This window comes from Lemur catta, chromosome 10 (assembly GCF_020740605.2).
Source record: "Lemur catta isolate mLemCat1 chromosome 10, mLemCat1.pri, whole genome shotgun sequence".
In the NCBI taxonomy this organism is placed as follows: Eukaryota; Metazoa; Chordata; class Mammalia; order Primates; family Lemuridae; genus Lemur; species Lemur catta.
In genome coordinates, this window is record NC_059137.1 from 18,484,693 (window position 1) to 18,505,841 (window position 21,149).

At 49.0% G+C, this 21,149-nt stretch overlaps 1 protein-coding gene across 1 annotated transcript in view; it reads left to right on the plus strand.

Moving 5' to 3' along the window:
• Nucleotides 1–21,149, plus strand: part of ASTN2 (astrotactin 2) — an 808,895-nt gene that overhangs the window by 575,132 nt on the left and 212,614 nt on the right. The window contains exons 14-16 of the mRNA XM_045563087.1: nucleotides 10,327–10,451; nucleotides 14,278–14,382; nucleotides 17,401–17,580. Coding sequence (XP_045419043.1) covers nucleotides 10,327–10,451; nucleotides 14,278–14,382; nucleotides 17,401–17,580 — 410 coding nt within the window. The remainder of the gene's footprint in view (nucleotides 1–10,326; nucleotides 10,452–14,277; nucleotides 14,383–17,400; nucleotides 17,581–21,149) is intronic.

Genomic DNA, 21,149 nt, shown 5'->3' on the forward strand with positions numbered 1-21,149 from the left:
CACTTCCTGAGTCCCTGGTGCATGCGTCGGCCACTGTGTTAGGTCTGGATGCACAGCAGTGAATAAAAAAGACATGGTCCTTGCCCTTGGTCCAGTGAGGGAGACAAAGAGTGATCAGGAAAAACATTCCAGCGTGAAAAAGCTAGCGTAGGGACAGAATGGGTGCTGTGGAAACACAGAGAAGGGGCATCGAACCCCCAGATGAGAGACAGCAGCATAGCCCTCCTGGTAAAAAAAAAAAAAAAAAACTTAGACTGTGGCGGGCAGAATAATGGGCCCCCTCAAGATGTCCATGTCTTAGTCACTGGGACCCGTGAATGAGTCACCTTTCATAGCAGAGGGCACATAAGGATGCAGGTGGAATAAGGTTGCTAATCAGCTGATCTTGAGCTGAAGAGGAGCCTGGATGATCCAGGTGGCCCCGATGTCATCACAAGGGTCCTTAAAGTGGAAGAGGGAGGCAGAGAACCAGACAAGGTAATAGTGTGTGGTCTGAGATTTGATTTGCCTTGCCTGGCTTTGAAGGTGGAGGAAGAAAGCCACGAGACAGGGGACACGGGCAGGCTCAAGAAGTGCAAAAACACAAGGAAATTGATCCCCCTTAAAGCCTCCAGAAACAGTGTAAGCTTGCTGACACCTGGATGTTATCCCAGAATCCCATGTCAGACTTCTGACCTACAGAACTATAAGACAATAAGTTTATGTTGTTTTGAGCCACCAAGTTTCTGGCGATTTGTTATGGCAGTGATAAAATACCAGGACATGGCGCTAATGAGACATGTGGGTTAGAGTCATCATTTTAGAAAATCATTCTGGCCACAGGATAGTAAGTGAATTTGAAGGGACAAGGCTGGTGCAGCAGTCCTGTGTAGGGGACGGTGGCCTGAACCAGAAGAGACGGTTATTGTGGGCTGTGTCTGTACCGGACTCTGGAGTCAGACTGTGGGGAGGGGGAGCCCCTGGGGGGGGCTAGTCCTGTCGATTCCTGCAACACCGGATGTTGAATCTGAGACGGGAGACAGACATCCAGAGAACATCCTAGCAGAGATGTGATCCTGAGGTCGGAGCCAGAGTCTAGCGCTGTGGAAACAGAAGGACGTTGCTTCCAAAGAGGCTTCCTGGGGGACATGACACCGTGAGGTCTGTCTCAGAAGCTGGTAGGATGGCTCAGAGACGGTTGCAGAGAAGCATCAAACACAGCCCCTGCTTTGAAGGGGTTGACCATTCAGAGAGGATGCCGAGCAGGTAGAGCGGTCGTTCTTACTAACACTTGAGAACACACAACCAGAAACAGGTCTGGGTTAGAAATGAAGAACATGGATTGTTAGCCAGTCCTGGTTCTGCAAACCAACAAAAAACCCGGGAGCCCTTAAATAAGTCACTCCTCTGCCCTGCCTCTGTTTCGTCTCCTCTCACATGGGAACAGGAATGCTTATCATTTCTGGGAGCGTTGGCTGGGATTAGAATGGCCCATATGTGTGGACCATGTGAAGCAACTCCGCAACCAGGATCCTAGAAACAGCCTGCAAGGAAGGGGTCACGAGCTGCCATCTGCCGTGGAACACGGAGTTACCTGGAGAAATGGTGGCCCTGAGAGCCTCTCTCTGGGAGGGGGCTGAGCTGGCATGAAATGCTGGGGATTTGGCTTGGGTCTCCCAGATAGCTGAGCAGTTCAGCTGCGATGGACTGACAGCTGGCAGAGGCAGAAAGGAGGCTGAGGACTTCCGTGTGGGCCAAAGCACCATGGTCTGTTCTCTGGCCATGGCTAACAAACACAAGCATACGCAGACGGCTCTAGTGCTTAGGAACGAGCAGATCTTGGGGAGACAGGTGCCTGGAGTCTGTGCAGGGGCGTGGTTTTGACCACTCGGGCTCACAGCTGCTCCACATATCCTAGGCTCCTCCTACCACGTGCAGGTGATGATAGAGACCAGCAGGTGCTGCTTCCCAAGCCTCTCAGAGCTGTGCCTCCTCTCTGTATTGTGCTATACAACCACTTCATTGTTTCTTACCTGGATTACCATAGGGCCTCATAACTGGTTTCCCACCTTCCAGACTCACTCTTTGGAAACTTAGTTTCTTCCGATTTCCTGAATGTGCCATGCCAGTGTTTTATCCTCTCTCTCCCTCTCTCTCTCTCTCCCTCTCACACACACACCTTTGGACTTCAGCGCCTGCTATTCTTTCTGCCAGGGTCCCTCCCTCCCCTCCACTCCCCTCCGCTTCTCTTCCTTTCCCTACCACTGCATAATCCCTCCCAATCAGTCAAGACTCACTTCCTCCAGGGAGCCTTCCTAACTTCTCCAGTCTGCATAAAGTGCTCCTTCTCTATACTCCCTTGGTCCCCGAACTTCCCCCATGAACCTTAAACATTATCACTCTAACCTATAACCATCTGTGTACACCATTAAGGGTTCAAACACTTTTTCACTACAACTCAGTATGCAAAATGCCATAGCCTTAATTTTCTACCACCGACGTAATCATTTCCTCATGTTTTCATTCACTGATAGCAAAGAAGTATTTCCACTTGCTGATTAAGGCTATAAAACTTTCTCCAGGGTAAATACATAGTCTGTTCAAAGTTGAGCTCCCCAGCCTGGTCTCTCCCTTCCCTACCGCCTCCCCTACCGCTTGGCTTGGCCTGGGCGTGCCGGCAGATGCTGGTGGGGAAGGTCTCTGATGCAAATGGGTCTTATGGATCCTTGCTGGGGTTTGCTGTGTGATTTCTTGTTTGAGCTTGGCTCCGGGCCCTCGCACTGGCAACCATCATGACATGGATAGTCAGGGGCAGTCTTCTGAGAGAGGGATGATGGGTTGGAACCCACTGCCAAAGTCCACAGTCATTATGGCTCTATTCTCTGAAGCCCCCTTTGTTCTAATTGTTCTAATCTCAGCCTCCTCCACCATCTCTGCCTCTATGGGATCAGGGGGGCATTATGCCAGGAAGTCTTGACAGCTTTATCCCCATTGCCCTGAGGGTACAGAACTTGGGGGTCTGAATTCAAGCCTCTTCCTCACCTTTTGCCACCTTTCCATGGGAGCTCACGTTGGCTTGTTGAATGAAGGGGCTTGTAAACTCCCCAGACTAGGGGAGCAAACTCGATGGCCCCTGTTCAACTGCCCAGAGATTTTCCCCAAATCCTTTATTGATGTTTTAAGCATTTGTTGACAACACCCTCACAGTTGGGGTGAGTGACGGGTGGTTTGACTTCCAGAAGGAGCATTGTTGAGACACTCACAGCTAATCTGTCAGCCTCTTGGCCTTCATCTTCAACAATTCTGTGCAGCACCAGTGGCAGAAAGAAGTTTCCTGCTTCCCTTTCCTGTCTGGTGGGAACTCTTCTGAAGTCATCACCTGTACAATCTGCATATTAAAATAAAACATAATGATCTGCGTCGCCCAGGCCTGGCTTTTGATCTAGAAGGGAACCTTCACTTTCATCACAGGCTGGCTTTTAAAACTGTTGTCCAACTCAAGACACTACAAAGTCAGCTTTGAGATACAAAACTCAAATATGATTTCCATAGAATGAAAAATGCTTCGTTTTAACATTTCAAAAACATCATTTCCCTTGCATACATGTGCACACATACATAGGAAGCATTTGCACACTTATGTGCCTCCTACCAGGCTGTGAGTAACTGGAGGACAGAGAATGCCTTTTTTATTACTGTATTCCTAATGCCTGTCACACAATAGTAAAGATTTATTGAATGAATTAATGAATGAATGAAAGGCCACACGATACCATAACTGTCTTGAGTGCTTGACCAGAGAACTTAAAATAAGACCCATAATTAAGAAGTAGATCATATAAGAACAGAATTTCTAAGTGCTCCCCGGGAAGGGTAAAGCATCAGAGTGGGCTTAGACAATGCAATGTTAGCATCAGTTTCATCACCACCAGCCCTCATAGACTCCAGCAGCTACAGAACAGCTATAAACAAAATCTAGCCCAATGCCTTCCAGCCTGAGTCTCAAACAAACATTTTGTACCAGCCCCCACCCCTATCCCTTTCAGTTCCAGAGAACAGGAGTGGCTTCCCCAAATCACACAGCCAAGCAGTGACAGAGCCAAGATGAAAACAGGTCTCCCAATTCCTGGTTCAAGAAGGGCACCAGATCTCAGCCAATTCACTCCTTTCACTTGGCAGAAAGGCTTAGTTGAGTTGGAGGTGAGGGATCGGGCACAGCATAAACCAGGGGAGATGTGCTCATCAGTGCTGGGAGTTTAATGCAACCCTTTATGGAGGTTCTGGGCAGCCTAGGAAGAGCCGGAGAGCCAGGCAGGGAGAGTGGGCCCCTCCCTGCAGACTCAATAGCTCCCAGACCAAGATTCCTACTTTTCCCCAAATAAAAACAGGTTGCAGACAGTGCTGGCTGGCTCTGGGGTGATTTTGCCTCAATTTAAATGCTAATTTCCCCAGAACTGAGGGGTGAAGGCTCTGGCTGTTTGCTATGTATTAATGTATCCAAAATGTTCACACATATTCTTAAAAGGGGTGGAAGAGGGAGCGAAGACCTAGGGAAGGGTGGGGAGAGCAGCAGAGTCCAGGACCCTTGCTTGTCTTTGCTGTGAGCACGGGTGATCAGGAGGAAGCTAGGCACAGTGTATCTTCACGGCAAAGGTTTGTAGGATTTGCGTCACTGAGAGGTCATACACAGGTGGTGGGGGAGGGTGATGAGGCTTGCCTCTCAGCTCTGCACATAGTTCAGCAGATGCTCAGGAGCATGTACTGTGAGCCATGCACTGTGTTGGGCTCTCTGAGACCCTTAAAGAGATTCAGAATCTAGTCTGGGATTCAAGAAAAGCAATTAGCATTAAAGATAATTTTACATAAATTTTCCTCCCAACCCTTTGAGGCTGAACTCATTGCCCTCACTTTACAGATGGAGTCACTGAGGCTCATAACATCTAAGTGACTCCGCCAAGGTCACACAGCCAGAATATGGATCCATCTCTATATGACTTCTAACCCCATACCCTTTCTACCACCAGATCCCAAGGCCGCTTCTGGAATCTTGCCATGAACAAGATGCATGAGGTTAAAGTGATAGGAAAGATTTATTCTAGCTGGGGAAAACTGGAATGGTGTCATGGAAGAGGAGTTTTTGAATGGAGCCTTTTGCTCTCTGCCGGGGTTGCTCACCTTGGCCCACTCCCACCTGAATGCACATGTGCGCACCAGCAAGGGGAGGCCCAGCCAGCCCCTGCCTAGGGAGATCACCTTTTCCCATCTGGTCCCCTCTAGCTCAGTGGTCCCTGGCCCCTCTGTTCAAGCTCCAGGGGGCCAGGGTATCTGTGCACTTAGGAAGTTAGGGCAAGAGAGTAGAGTTAAGAAGCTTCTTTTGGAAAAACTGGATGTTTAGACTGAAATACCAAATGTCTCTTAGATCCTGAAGCATTCTGGGACCCTATGAAAGGGCTTCGTCAAAAGATATGGGTCGTGCACACGTTCCTGTTGTTTCTGGTTTCCTTCCTTCATTGCTTCAACAAATGGTCATGGTGCACCTACTTGTTACTCAGTTTTACTCAGTTAGTTACCCAGGTCCTGGGGGGCAGCAGTACCTTGGAGGCACAGTTTTGGCCCACATGGAACTTAAGCAGTGTGGTGGGAAAGGCAGGCGTCCAGCACGGTCTCCCATGAGCACACGTATGGGTACAAACTGTGGAGCCTTTCATGGAAGAAAGATACTGTAAGAGTGTTTACCGGGAGAACTGATCGTGGGAATATTTCTCGCAGGCAGTGAAACAGTGTATGGTGTGAATGATGAGTACTTGCTGTCCAGGGGCGGAGGAGGGGAAGAACTTCCCTCCCAGGGATGGGACAAGTCCTAGTGGGCTTGCAGGACGGGAGCATGCCCTGTAAGAGGAACCTAAGGACAGTCGGTGCAGCAGAACAGTGGTGCAGGGGGCAGGGGCTCAAAAAATAAAGCAGCAGGAGCTAGATTGTTGGGGGTCTTGTAGACCCTAATACAGCATTTGGGTCCCCTCCTGGTCTTCACAAATGGAGCCACTTCCTCTGATTTTCCGCTGCTGTGTCCCTAGTGGCCAAAACGGTCCCTGAAACAGGACAGACCCTCAGTAAGTGTTTATGGAATGAATGAGACCTCTCCTTCCCAGAGTCCCCAGGGCCCAGGATCTACTATTAATGTTTTAAAAATTCAATGAGTCATTTCCCTGTAGTGTCAACTAAAATTGAACAGTTCTTATAGATATCTTTTGAGAGATGTTTGTCTAAACAGTGACCCTGTTGCTAAATGAAACAGGACATCCACTTAAACACTCATACACATAGACACGCAGATACAGTGAAATCCGTGCACACAAAAGCACGTGCCCGTGTGACATAGAACAAAACGACAGAACTTCCTGATCTCATCTCGACATGACGGAGGGCACAGGCTTTGTATCGATTCGTGCAACGTGTGCTTGCTGAGTGCCAGGCGCGAGCTGGAGTGGTTGGAATGCCAGCTTGGACGCTGCCACCTCCTGACTGCGGGTCTGGGTCGGACAAGTGCCTTGATGTCTCTGAGCATCTGTGTCTTCATCTGTAAAATGGGAATAAGGATCACAGTTGTCTCACAGAGTTCATGTGAGGTTAAAATCTCTCTCTCACACACACACACTCTTGACACACTGCCCTAAGCAACATAGATGATGATCAGTAAATACAATCAATAAATTTTAGTAAATCTTACTCTTTCCATTACTGGGGACAGTTACCTAGTAGTTTTCACTACACACACACACACACACACACACACACACACACACGCGAGCTCTAGAGTCTGGATTCGGTTTCTGACCCCCTGATTTAAGCCAGCGCCCTGCCTTTCCCAGGCGGGTGGGTTGGGGAGCAGCTGTCTGGGCTTCCCGAGGGGCTCCGCGCGCAGGGACAGTCCCCACGGCGGGTGTTCCCATCCGCGTTTCGCCTCCGACAGAGCCGGGGGATGCGAAGGCCCTGGGCGCCCTCTGCTGGCAGAGGCCGTGCAAGTCTCGTGGCCATTGCCCAGGCAGCCGCGAGGGACCCGGTACCTACGGGACGGACACAACGCTGCGGTCGCCTTCGCAGCCTTGTCATCTGGCGCTTCCTCCCTGCCTGCCTCCTCTCTCCCAGCCTCCCCCACTGGCCAGCTAACTCCCACCTCCGTCTCCTCCCTCCTTCTCCTGCGTGACTCTGTTTCCTGGAAGCGTAGAGGGAAAGCCTTCCTCCAAGAGGGACTGTCACCCGCCAGCCGCCCCACCTCCCCCGCCTCCCAAAGTCCCTCCAGGGTCAGATCTCCCTACAAAGCTAAGATTGACTTGACAACAAGGCAGAGGGATTGGAGGAAAGGGACGTGGGGGCAGGGAAGGTGGCACTACTTTCCCTCCTCTGCGATTATAAACACATTTCCAGAGATTTGAAATGGAGACCCCCGGGTGGTAAAGTGAAAAAAGATGGATTTGCCTTCAGATCCCATTTCTCAAATGCACTCAGTGTGTAAGTCCACGGAAATCACATTACCTCTTCAAAGCTCATTTCCCCATCAGTTAGTGAAGAATATGATCGCCGCCCATCCCATGGCATTGGTACGAGGCTTGGAGAGGTCATACTGGGGACAGAGCCCCTAGTGGGCAGTCACGTTTTAATGGCGGCAGGTTCTTCTCTGGGCCGCAGGATGTCCAGGCTCTATGCACCCAGTGGCACTGTGGTCCTTGCAGCTTTGACAGCCTGTGTGTATCACAGGCAGGTCTCCAGCACACTGCGCCTGAGCAGTGATGAGGCGTGTGGCCTCTGGGAATGTCCCACTTCCCAGCCGTGAGGCCTTGAGTAGTTACATGACCGCTTTGTACTTCAGCTTTTCAGTCTCCAACTGGGGATCATAACGGCACATGCTCTGTAGGGTTGGGTGAGGACTAAATATAAAGTACTTGTAACTGTACCTGGTGCACAGTAGGTGTTCAATAAATGGCTACTATTAGTATTGCTGCTCCACTAAGGCAGTCTGTGAGTAGCTTTTATGATCCCCATTTTACAGATGAGAAAATTGAGGTTTGGGTGGTTTGCTCCAGGTTACACAGCTAGGACGCAGTGTGGGCAGAACCGGAGGCCAGTCTTCAGAGCCATCGCCACCTCCCCACCCTTGGCCTCTCCTACCCAGAAAGACGACCCCTGGAGTCTCATGGGGAAGGGACTCTTGTGCAGAAGCATCCAGCCCACCCAGAATTCCTGATAGCAGGCCCCACGGACTATTCTGCATGGGCGATTGGTGACTCTCCTAGTAGGCGGGAAAGATCTAGAGGACAAGGGGACAGTCAAGTCTATCTTTGTGTCCATAGCTTGCAGCACAAGTCTTGATGGTGAGAATGTGCTCAGCACATGCTGGTTGGCTAACCAGGCATGGAATGCCCCTCCATCCTGCTACATCTCTGAGGGAAGATCTGTATCCCCAGAGGCCACCTCACAAGGAGGCACGAGAAAAGTTAGTTCCCTAAACGCTGGCTAGTGTTACACGTTATGTGTAACATCGACTAGAAAGCTATCTTTTTCTCTTCACGTTGTTTTTCCACACTCCCAGGTTTGCAGACAGACCCAAGACAAGCCACTTAGGTAGAACCCATGATCACATGCACACGTAGACAGACAAGTGTGACTCCACAGGCAGACATGGCACGCCCACACACAATAGCATGCCTAAATGGCAAGTGTGGACCTCGAAACTCACCGTCATGCCAATGCATGCCCGGGCAGATATTCCCAGGCCCAGGCAGCCTGGGTTCAAATCCCAGTTTTACCACCTATTAACACTGGATCTCGTTGATACTCATCTGTAATTTAAAGATAAATACTATCTATCATGCAGGGTCACTGTGAAGATTAAGTGATAAAATATATGTCAAGTGCTTAGCTAGATCCCAGCAAATTATAAGGATTCAATAAATAATAGAGAGGACGATGACAGTGATGACGATGATGATGGTGATGCTGGTGATGTTGAAGATGGTGGTAACGTCAGATCCTCTGGACTCAGAGGTGCTCACTAAAAGAATGAATCGATGATGAGCTTCAGAGATGCCTGGGATGGGATGCAGGGACATAGAGTACAGACAGGAAGGTGACCCGGGCCGCTTGACACTTTTATAGCTGCTTTTGAACCGCCTGAGATGCAGGCTTCAAAGGCATCACTTTGGCATCACATATTTGTGTTTTTGTCTTTCTCATTTTCATTTCAAGGTTGCCCATTCCAGGTGGCAAAATGAAGTAATAAACACTCTCCTTCCTATTCTTCTCCTCCCCGTCCTCCTCCCTCTCCTGCTCTTCTCCAGATTGTAATTAGCGTTTCTAACTCTGAGGTTCTCTGAATATGAAGGGACCTCAGAAGTCATATTTAATACAGAAATGCCCTTGATACCATCCATACTAGCTGGCTGTCAAGTTTCCTGCTTGCACACCCCCAGTAACAGGAAGCTCACCACCTCTCTTGGCAGGCTGTCTGTTTTTAGGCAGGTCTATTGCCTAAAAGAATGAAGCCTACTTCCCTGTGCTGCACTGTCACCACCATCCTCTTAAAACTACCTTTGTTCAGGGATTTGTCTTCTGTTCCCTGGGATTGCCCTACAGGGAAGGAAGGGATAGAGGTACCTAAAAATGTTAGGGCAGGGGAATGAGCACTTCCCTGGGAGTCAGGAGATGGGGGTTTGCATCTAACCCATTCATTGTCATTGAGCAAGTCACTCTCCTTCTCCCAGCCTCAGTTTCCCCATGGGTAAAAGGAGGAGTTCGAACACCCCTCCCCCCAACAAAAAACAATCTCATAGGGCCCTTCCACTGTAACAAACATCTGTTTTTCCAAGTCTTCCTTTCTTCAGCTTAATCTTGCCCCTTTGTTCTTCAAACACTCCACGCTATTCTCTGTTCCCCCACATCCTGGTTCAACATCATCATTGTTTTGCAAGGGGACGTTTAGCAGCCCCAATATACAGTTGATAGAACAATGGGTCTTAAACCATTGGCAGCTTTATCCCATTAAGTGTTTACAACAGCCCTGAGATCTAAGTCTCACTTTACAGACAAGGAAACTGAGCTTCTGAGAGGAACAGTAGCTTGCTCGAGATCTCACAGCCAGCAAACAATGGGGCCAGAATTTGAACCACAGCCAGGTTGATTCAGGAGCTTATAGCCACATTCTCAGAGCTGGGATTCCGGGAGCCAGAGGCATCACAGCAAAGCCACTCACCCAGGAGTGTCTACTCTGACCACAGCGTCCTGCCTCCTTGCCCTGCAGCCCCTGCAGCCTCCACTTACTGGATCTGGCAGTCTCTCTGCTCCTCTCCACAGGGAGAACAACTTCATCAAGGACTTCCCCCAGCTGGCCGACGGGCTGTTGGTGATCCCGCTGCCGGTGGAGGAGCAGTGCCGGGGGGTCCTCTCCGAGCCCCTCCCGGACCTCCAGTTGCTCACTGGTAAGACCCACGTGCTGGAATCCTCCCCAGGCTCCTTGACCACACACCTAGTGTGCAGGTGCACGTCAGCCCTCGGCAGATCCACGACGGGCCGGCCAGGCCTCGCAGAGGTGCCTCTCTGGGAACAGGCACAGTCTTTCTCCGTGAGGGTTTAGCCTCCGTGTCTGAGTCTCAAAACATTTTTTACTCTAATTGACAATTTTCTGATATTTTTTCACTTTCAGTATTTTGTTTTGTTGGTTCATTTTTAAGTCGTTCTAAAGTAAAATCAGTGGACACTCCAGCCAAGAGGCTCTCCTGCTTGAAAGCACTTGAGTTACACAGCTTGTTTTTGGTACATGGGCGCTGAGCCTTTCATCGGGTGTGCATTATTCGTCCTATTCTGTACATAAGGAATCTAGGCTCAGAGAGGTAAAGGGACCAGCCCAAGGCCACACAGCATATCTGCCAGGACTAGAACCTGGGTGCCGTAGCAACAAATCTTTTGCCCTTTTCACTCCATTCAGCAGCTCCTCTCTGCCCCCTCCCGCCCTCCCTCCCAACAACCCCTGCTGACCTCTGACTTTCCTATGGGGGCATTGTCTTTTGCAGGCTCTCCTGAACCTCCATATTTTCTGTCCCACCCCAGGATGTCCTTCTGCTCCTCCTTTTCTTCTCCCAGTTCCTCTGCCTCCCACCCTTTCATTCAGAAATGTCCTAAGATGTAAGGATCTTGACTCTGCCTTCGCAATATATGAGTTGCATGTCTTATCCACTGCCCAGGGAGAATGGCCACCCTGAGGGTGGATGATCCAGCTCCCTCGCTGACTCTCTGAGAGGGGAATGGTCCCCCAGGGAAGACCTTGTAGTGTGACACACTTAGGTTTAAATGCCACCACCTCCATCACAGGCGAGCTCTGGGAGACCTCAGGCAAGTCATCTAACCTCCACGAGCCTTTCCCATAAAATGGCATAGACGGAGGAGAGAACCCACAGGGCCCTGGGGGACCAGGAACTTCTTATGTGTTAACCCATGTAACCCTGCAAGGGCATGATTGTCCCCCTGTAAACTGGTTAGAAAGGTCACGCGCTCCTCAAAGGCCACGTGGCTAGTCCACAGTCACATCGGCATAAAGCCTGGTCGGTCTTGACTCCAAAGCCAATGCTGCACCTGCTGGCTTATATCACTCCCTTGGCCTGTCCTGCTTCAAACAGGGACCCAACTATCCAGGGAGACCCTAGATGGAAAAAGCACCTTGTAAAATGTGTCCACAAACTTCTACGCCTTCCTTAATTTATATTTTTCATAAGATCATAGGATTTCAGAGCTGACATGCACTGTAAAGGGATCTAGTCCAATCCTCCTTCCTGATGAGGAATCGGGTCTACAATATCTGCCCCAAGTGATTATCCCTCTTTGGATACCCCCAGTGATGGGGAGCTCACTACATTCCCATGGTCCATGGTGGGGGGTGCTGTGCTATAATGGAAAGACCCCTGAACCTGTCACTGATCAGTGTATGTCCTTGGGCAGTTCCCTCTCTGAGCCTCAGTTTCTCCTTCTAAAATACGCAGTATAACAAATATTTTTCAAAATTCTAGGGAGAAATAGCGATCATTTATATAAAATGCTTGGTATATTATGGGTCTCCATTAGTGGTACAAACTATTGTGATCATTTGTCTTGATTCAGGGATCCACAAAGATTTCTCCTAATAAAGGAACTGCTACATTTCAAGTTTTCTTTTTTAAATTTTATCACCCAGAATAATTCCTCTCTCATCCCAGAGCTTCATTCCATCCCTCCCCCCTAGCTGGGGCTCTAGGCTAGAGCAGGAGTCAGGGATAGAGGAACCCAGGGATGGGTTTAGGATCAGGAGTGAAGTGAAAGTGAGTGAGTCGGTCGATAGGTATTTACGGAGCGACTACTGTGTGTCGGGCTCTGTTCTAGGCTCCACAGGAGAAGTGGGAATAATACAGACTGTGGCCTCGGCCTCAAGAACCTGACATTCCACTGGAGAGACTTATATTCTAGGCTTGAATCCAGGAAAGAGCAGGGATGGGGGGAAGTGAGGGATGGAGTGATGGCCATTTATGGGGTGGCCCAGGGATGGGGGCAGTGGCAGAGAAGATGGTTTTATAAATTACTTGATAGTCAGAAGTATTTTTTTTCCATTTGGACATCATGCCACCAAGTGAATGAGCTGCCTCAACAGCCTGCATCAAAATGTTCTGCCTCCCTTGTTGGAGACGGGCCTGGGTTGCCGACAGCCCCACCAAGCTGCTTTGCACAAGGAGGAGCAGTAACCGGAGGGGCAGAGGCTGCCAGGCTCTCGTGTCTGGGTCTTCTTATGCAGCTGTTTCCTTTGCCTTCAGTCAGAAACACAGCCCTCTCCTTCCTCCCTCCACCTGCTCCCCGTTTCTCCCCAGCCTCTGCAAAGGAAGGTCAGGAGAAGCAGAGCAGCCTCTGCAAAGGAAGGTCAGGAGAAGCAGAGCAGATAAACAGAGAAGACATGTTTATAACAAAACAACCTTGCTCCAGTGGGCATATCTTTGGGGATCATGAATATTTTACTTTAAAATGAAAGCCTCTAAAAAATTATATCATTCCTGAAAAGGCTAAAGAGGAAAAAAAAAAAATAGTTGACAGTAATGGACAACTTTAATACTGCAGTAATGTCCAGGAAGAAATCATTTGTTCCAATGAGATTCTCATTTTAATCTTGGTATCAAATATCTCTGTAAGTGCCTACTCACCAGGGGACAAGAGAAAAGGATAGAAAATGTGCCTGCCATTTGCAGAGGCACAAGAAAGCATGGATATATAACAACAGTAATAATAACTGCTGTTGTGACTAGCATTTCCTTTTTATGTACTTTTTTCCCCTTGATTATAAAGAAGACAGTTGGAAAAGCTTAGGGTAGAAAATTTAGAAAACAGAGGTGAATATAAATCAGAAAATAAGGATTTTTCGTACACACATCACCCAAAGTTAATCCCTTGCTAACGTTTTATTGTGTTTTTCCTTAGTTTATTTTTTGTTTATACCTATGTTTCCAGAAATTCATTCTACAAAAGATGGTGGATCCTCTGTGCAAAAGAGGTTCTGTAATCAAAGAAGTTTGCACACTACCTTCGTGGAGCTTTAAAATGCATATCAGTCTATTCAAGGTGCTGAGAAATTATACAGGTTAATTTTATTTAGCCAGTATTTACGTGATGCTTATGAATATCCATGTTGCCATGTTAAACAATAGTCTACACAGGGGTCTGGAAACAAAGGGGCAGATAATGGATGTTAGGCTTTGCAGGTGGCCCCTGCTGCAACTGCTCAATTTGCCTAGGGTCGTGTGAAAGCAGCTAGAGATAGTACGCAACAAAGGGCCAGTAGTTTGCTGACCCTTGGTCTACACGGTCAGCATTTCTAGGTTACCATAGGGCTTCCACTTCTATTACCTGATTTGAGTCTCACAATATGCCTATGAAATGAGTTCATCAGAGGTAGCTGCAGTGTCGGATGGGGAAACAGAGGCACTGAGATACGTAGTGCCCAGTGGCAAGTTGCCAACGGGGTTAGGTGGGACGTAAATCTGGCCTGTGGTCACTCTTGCTGTAGGGTAAAGGAGCCTTGCAAGCTGTTGAGCAGAGAAAAAAATTAGGGGTGGGGCTGAGATCAGAGGCCAGGAAGAGGCCTGGAGGTGGGGTTTAGATAAAACGGTCAACCCCAGTGAAAGCCTGCACTTGGGAGAGGTGGCCGTTACCCAGAGCCGAGAACTGCAGGGTGGGTATTGTGGTGCGAAGTGTCTAAATTCTGGGCTCATGTGACCGTCTTATTTCCGCTCCCAGGAGACGTCAGGTATGACGAGGCCATGGGTTACCCCATGGTGCAGCAGTGGCGGGTCCGGAGCAACCTGTACCGTGTGAAGCTCAGCACTATCACGCTCTCAGCAGGTGAGGACCACTGCCCGGGCAGCCAGGGGCCTTGGAGTGACTGAGCATGTGTCACCAAGGACCTAGGATGTGCCGGGGCCTGTGTCAGCCCTGGGGATGCTGAGGAAATGAGGCTGCACCCTCCCTGCCACGGAAGAGCTCCCAGGGAGAGTGGCTGGACAAGCTGACGGACAGGAGGGGGAACACAATCGTGGGGTAGCCGTGGCACAGCAGGGGGAGCTCTCCATTCTGGGGGAGTCCGAGAGGTTCCTGGAGGGAGGGATACCTGAGCAGCGTGTGGAAAGATGAATAGGAGAGTGGGGATAAACCACAATCTAAGTCACGTTTATGTTCTTGAAGTATCTCAGTGTTTTGTGAACTGTGAATTCTTCTCAGGCACCGATTCCTCTGTGCTCTCCTAGCTAATTCCTTTTTCTGCCTATCTCCAATACAACAATAATGAATAACCCTTGCCCCATTCTCATACATGCATCACCCACACTTTACCCACATGAACCCTAAGCTCCAGTGGATGGGGACAATTTGTAGTGCTCAAAAAGGGACGTGTTCTTTCATGCCCCTGTGACTTTGCACATGCTATTCCCTCTGCTTGGATCTCCTTGCCTTGGGAATATATACTATTCTACTCTACGATGCCACCTCTTTCTCCATTGGCCTCAAAACAGCTCAAAGAATTCCCCGTGCTTAAATACCTATATCAAAGCACTAAGTGCTTCATTCATACCTGAATCTTGTCTGTCTCCCACACTGGCCTGAGGACTGTGGTCTTATTTATTCAGTATACTCAGAAACTAACAGAGAATCAACACATTGTTGGTGCTCATGTATGATGGAGGAATTAAAAAAATATATAAAGAAAACCTAAAGGAAAAAAAAGGAATGAATGAATGAACCTGGAAAGATGAGACCTGTCATTTTCTACCCTGGCTCTTACTCACAATGCTGTCACTGGTTTATTGTCTGAGTGTCCCCTAATTATCTATGAGTTCTTTTCTTTTTCAATATCACAATTGTTCATCAGCAAAATGGAGTTCTTTTAGCCTGGGAATTGGAGGACTTTACCCTCTGGGGAGTACAAATAGTAATTATTGCTGACATCTGCCAAATGCTTTATAATGTTTCATTTCTTATGACTTGGAATAGTCCTATGAGGAAGGCATTGTTTAGCCCACTTTTCTTCAGATAAGGAAACTGAAAGTCAGAGAGGTTAAGTAACTTGCCCAAGGCCACACAGCTAGTAAGAGGCAGGCCAGGGAGCAGAGCAGGGATTTGACTGCAGTTTTGTCTGCCTGCGTAAAAGCCACAGGGTATCTCCATATTGTTGTTTGTTACTTAACAGAAACCATCTCATTATTAACACTGCTGTATTAATTACCCAGCTGCACGAGTTAACAGGTTGATGGAGAGGGGTTGTTCTAATCAAACGCCTATGCTTTGAGCCCTATTTCTGTCCCCCCCCACCCACACAGGCTACGCTTGTAAGACGGTGATGTTCCTATTAGAACTACAAAGGTGTATCTGCTTTAATTAATCAATAATGACGCTCCTGGAAACCCCTTTATAAATCAAAGGTTGGCAAATTGGAGCTCACTTTTAATGCTGGAGAGGAGCTTGCTTTTTCACGTTTTACTTTGATGTGGCATGGAATTGGTTGTGCTTGTAAGTGTCGCGGTTGATGTGTTTGTTGTGTCCCAGGAACTGTGCTGTTTACCTGGCTGGGGTGGAGGTGTGGGCAGATTCAGAGACAAGTAAGATAAAGCTTCTGACTTCAAAGTGGTGTGTGTTGAAAGAGCAGAGAGTAGGTACTCCTGGCCACAATGGTGTGAAAGGCTTCTTGGAGGAGAGGTGACCTCCAGGGGCCTTGAGGCACGGGTGTGACTTAGGACAAAATGAGGCCATGTCAGATGGACGTGAGTGTGTGTGTGTGTGTGTGTGTGTGTGTGTGTGTGTGTGTGTGTGTTGAGGGCAGTGAGGATGTAAGAGATGAAGGGATGATGGAAATCCCAGGTCACATTCAGGATAAAGAAGAAAACTGATTTGGCTAGAGCTAAAGCCTGGTGTGGGTGGCTCATGGGAGATGACCTTGGAGTCATGAATGCCCAGTTAAGGTCACTGGGCTTTATCCAGTAGCGGCAAGGAGCTGAGGAAGGTCTCAGCACCCCTGGAAGAAGAGCTTGGTCATGTGCCTGTTTGAGGCAGGAAAGGGGAGAGACAGCTGTTACTGGGTGCTGTGCAGGCCCAGCGCTAGGTGCTGAGGACTTAGCATAAGACTGAGGGAAACAGAGCACAAGAAGGCTCTGTGGCAAGCTGGGGAGAGAGAACACACCACTGTTCCAAGCCAGCAATGGCAGAGATCAAAAGGGAAGCAGCGCTACAGGAAATGAAACCAGGGGTCAGATCCGTGGGCGCAGAATAAATGCTGAGCCCGGGTGAAGGCAGCCCCAGGAATCCAGCCATGGACAGTGGGAGCCCTCGTTTACTTGCTGCAGTAGAAAGGGCGTGCACTGTGGGGTGAAGACCAAAGTGGGTTTGAATCCAGCTCCTCTAGCTGGAGAGCCAAAGCAGGTCACTCGCAGTCTCCCGGCTTTGACTTTCTCATCACACAGTGGGAGTTGTTGCTGTCAAGGTTATACTGCTGTGGCTGGCGTTAAGTTAGAGAAAGAGGGTGAGACATCTAGCAGCTCTCCCAGCACATATTAGTTGGTCACTCAGTAGACATCAGTTTTGACTTTCTGATGGTGACTCTCAAGTCCCCTCGGTCTAGGTCGGTGAGTTTAGGCCGCCTTCTCCTACAGATTCCCTCTCGGTCGTAGTGTCTTGTGCGTCTGCCAGAGAGAGAGGAAGCATTCTTTGCTGCGTACGTGAGGGAAGGATGTGCATGTTGGGACTAGTGCAGCCACCAGGCCGCCACTGTGGTGAAGGGGGAGGCGCCAGGCTGGAAACAGCCCCCTGCCCCTGCACAATGTGCCGCCACCGCTTCCCAGGTCTGACCACCTCCACGTCTCATCCCCTGTCCAGGCTTCACCAACGTCCTCAAGATCCTGACCAAGGAGAGCAGTCGGGAGGAGCTGCTGTCCTTCATCCAGCACTACGGCTCCCACTACATAGCAGAGGCCCTCTATGGCTCCGAGCTCACCTGCATCATCCACTTCCCCAGCAAGAAGGTGCAGCAGCAGCTGTGGCTCCAGTATCAGAAAGGTAAGTGCTCCCGGAGTGCTTCCTGGAGGCGGCAGCCAGGCAGGGTGTAGCGGGAAGGCGGCTGGGGAGACAGCTGAGCTGCCTGGGGTCTCAATCCTGGCTCTGCCGGGTGTAAGCTGTGTGGCCCTAGGCAAGTGCCTGCCTCGCTCTGGGCTCCGGTTTCACCGTGGGCAGAGTGAGGGATTAAATGATGATCTCTGAGGATTCTTTCAGTTCAGACATTTCCCGAGGCCCCACGTTGTGTTCCGGACTCCAGAACTCTTGCCTTCCCACACCGGCTTTGTTTCCTGCATCCTCGCCCGAAACAACTGCCGAGAATGGGGCCGGTGTGTAGTGTCTCCCTGACACCTTCTTCTCTCCGTGCTTCTTGGGAGAAACTAAGAACTCCTGCTCCTTTGGAAAAAAAGTCACCTTATGTCCAAGGGGACAGTTTCTAGTCTGTTCGATGGAGAGTGAGGCTTGTATCTTCAGGAAGGGTCACCAGATATTTCTGCCCTCTCATTCTCAGCTATTATCAGAATTGAAATTCCCCAAACCAGAATCGAGAGACCAGTCTCTGCCACCCACCTTGGGAAGGTCATTCTCTTCCTACCTCAGTCTTTCCTTCCATGAAATGGGCACAGAAGTAGCCATTCTTGTCTGCGTCCCACATTGAAGGGAAGTGGTTTATGTAACAGCGTTTTGAGAAAGTTAGAGATGCCGCACACATGCATATATGTATTTTAATAGGTCAGTGTGTTCGTACTCCCATGTCACGTATGAGAAAATGAGTCTCAGACGTGCCAAATCAAGTTCATAGACACACAGCTAATAAGTAGCAGGGCCAGGACTGGAACCCAAGGCTCCAATTGCAGGATTGGAACCAGGGCTGCAAAAGCCCACCTCTTTCCCTCTTTTAACTATACTGAAGTGCCCGTTGTTATAATGAATACTACTATTATCAATTAATTGTGAAAGAAAGACTCTCTGTTGATAGAAAGGGTCGGGAGTAGTGTTAAAAACTTGCTTGCATCTTCTTTTTATGACTAAACTACCCTGCCTCCAAGATTGAAATCAACCATAATTTATAAAACCACAGAATGTGGGAGCCAGAAAGGATCTTAAAGATCTCATCCAGCTTTGCAGTTGGGAAACTAGGGCTAGGAGGGGAGGAGGAAGCTCACACACGGCTCCCCTTGGCAGGGCCAGGGCCACTCTGGGGTGTTCCACACACCCATCCTGTGCTCCTTATGTGGCCACACGTTCCTAACCGGATGGAGTCCTGGTCCACATGCCTTTGCCATCTCCGGAACCCTCCCCTTCTGTCCTGGGGGCTTTGCATCCCCAGTCATGCTCTCACCCCCTTCCTGTTTCCCGTGTGCAGCTGTGTGGGGCACGAGGTGGTTTATGGGTAATTGAGTTGTCTGGGAATAGCTCCGTTTTATGGCTGTGACAATGACAGTCTTTAAGGAAGTGCATTAAATCAATAGAAGTCTCATTGTGCTACCTTATAAATAATGTGACACATCATTAAGCAGGGCAATAAGCTTCAGGACTTTGGAGTAATACAATTAGGTTATGTTTATAAAAACCTTTACTCACTGTGGCCACTGAACTAATTTGCTTCATGCCACATTTGGGGCCTGGGACACCACTCTGTTGCTATATCCCACCCATCTCCCTCCTTGGCTGCCTTCGGGCCTTGGACTTGACTTTCTCATTCCAGAAAATCCTATCCCTTGTATGGCGAATGCATGGAATCTTTTACAACGAAGATGGGAGAGGGGGCTGAAAGAATGCTAAAACAGCAGCCAGGGGCCCTCCCTTCAAGAGCTGGCTTTGCCACAAACTTGTCGGGTGAACTCGGTGCTTTCTTCTCTGGGCTTCTAGTTTGCAAAGGCACTTTTCTTCCTTCCATCATCCACACTTGCTCTCAAGAAGAGCACAGGGGATATATTGCAGCCCACTCAACCAGTCTGCGTATGTTTCTTCCTCCCCGTCTCCACCTGCTGTGACCACCTAGATAGCAGATCAAACACCCTGGTTTTATTTGTTAAGTTTGGGAGTGATGCTAGGGAGTGGGGAGATGAGAAGCTGGGATTTGCCGCGGTGGAGTTGAAAGAACCCTTGGGACTCAGAGTTAGCTGGCATCCTTTCTCTCCCCAGCCATAAGTTATGTGTCACTGACATCTGCTAAACACTGGGAGCCAGGCCAAGATGAATCTGGGCTTGGAGGCTGAGAACTCTGGGGGCAGAGCTTGAGAGAAGAGGAGAGAAAGCGCAGTGCTGAAGTGGGATAGATGGGCTTTCACGTCCTGACTCCTCTTTCCACACACCTGCCAGGTGGCCTCGGGTAAAGTGACTTCTAAGTGTCTGTTTCCTCGTGTGTTAAATGAGAGATAGTAATTCCCTTGCATGGCTTTTGGGAGAATAAAATGATAATTCAGGTAAAATGCCTGGCACGTGGTAGGTACATAAAAAACGGTAGCTTGAAATAAAACAAAAATTGTGGGCATCAGCTGAGGATTCTAGTCCTGGCCACATCCCTTGCTAATGTGTGACCTCGACCCTCATTTCTCCTCGTGAACTATATGTATCACTAGAAAAGGACAATCCCTGCAAATTTCCTTTCAACTCAGACAGGGGTGGGTGGAGGAGTTCCAGGATTCTTTAAAGTCTATGAAATCTTAGAAATCTAAGCCTCCGACAGTCGTTTCTCCTTGTCCAGAAGGGTCAAGCTTGGTAGAGTAGATTGGGGAAAATAGACCAAGTAGGGCATGAATGACAACCATGAACATTTGTCCAGCCCTCTGCAGTTTGCAGATGGCCTTCCCTTAATGCTCCCATCTACCCTACGAAGCAAAGAAGGCAAGGGAACCCACTCCTCCCTTTGCAGAAGGGAAACCCGAAGCTAAGAGGAGCAAAGGGGCCCAGTTCATTAGAGATGGTGTTTGAATCCCTACCTGAGCCCAGGACTTCCTTCCCCCTAGTTTTGTTGTCACCGGACACCAGAAACAAACATCCCAGCCTTTCCAGGTTTAGTAATGATGGGACCTTGGCCACTATTACGATCTGCGGAAGCCACTGGAAATTACTGGGAGCCGAGGAAGATGGGCTCAATGTGCCTGATTAAAATGTTTCCCAGGAGAGGTTTGTTTTACTCTCATTCCCCTAAGTGCTTCTGAGTGTGCATGTCATAGGAAAAAAAAATAGTCACATTTATCATTCATTAATTCTTTGTTTTACCAAACATTTCCCAAATGCTTCTTCTCTACCCACCTTGTGCCAGAGACATTTGCTCTGTTCATTTCCAGCCTGCCTTAGTTTCCCAACATTTCATCATTTTTGTTATAGACTTTAAAAAAAACATCCATTGGGGGACAGCTGAGAAGAGGGAGGGAGCTGGCACATGGCAGGACACCCAGTCACTATCATATTATGGCCTGTAGCTTTCATGGGACAGTTCTGATCAGCTGGGGAGTGGCTTGTCTAGACCACTGCACGTGGGTCACTGGGACCATTGGGAAAGAGAGCTATGATCAGCTAGCAATGTCCGTTCTAGACACAGAAATGAGGTGTGGTGGTCCAGA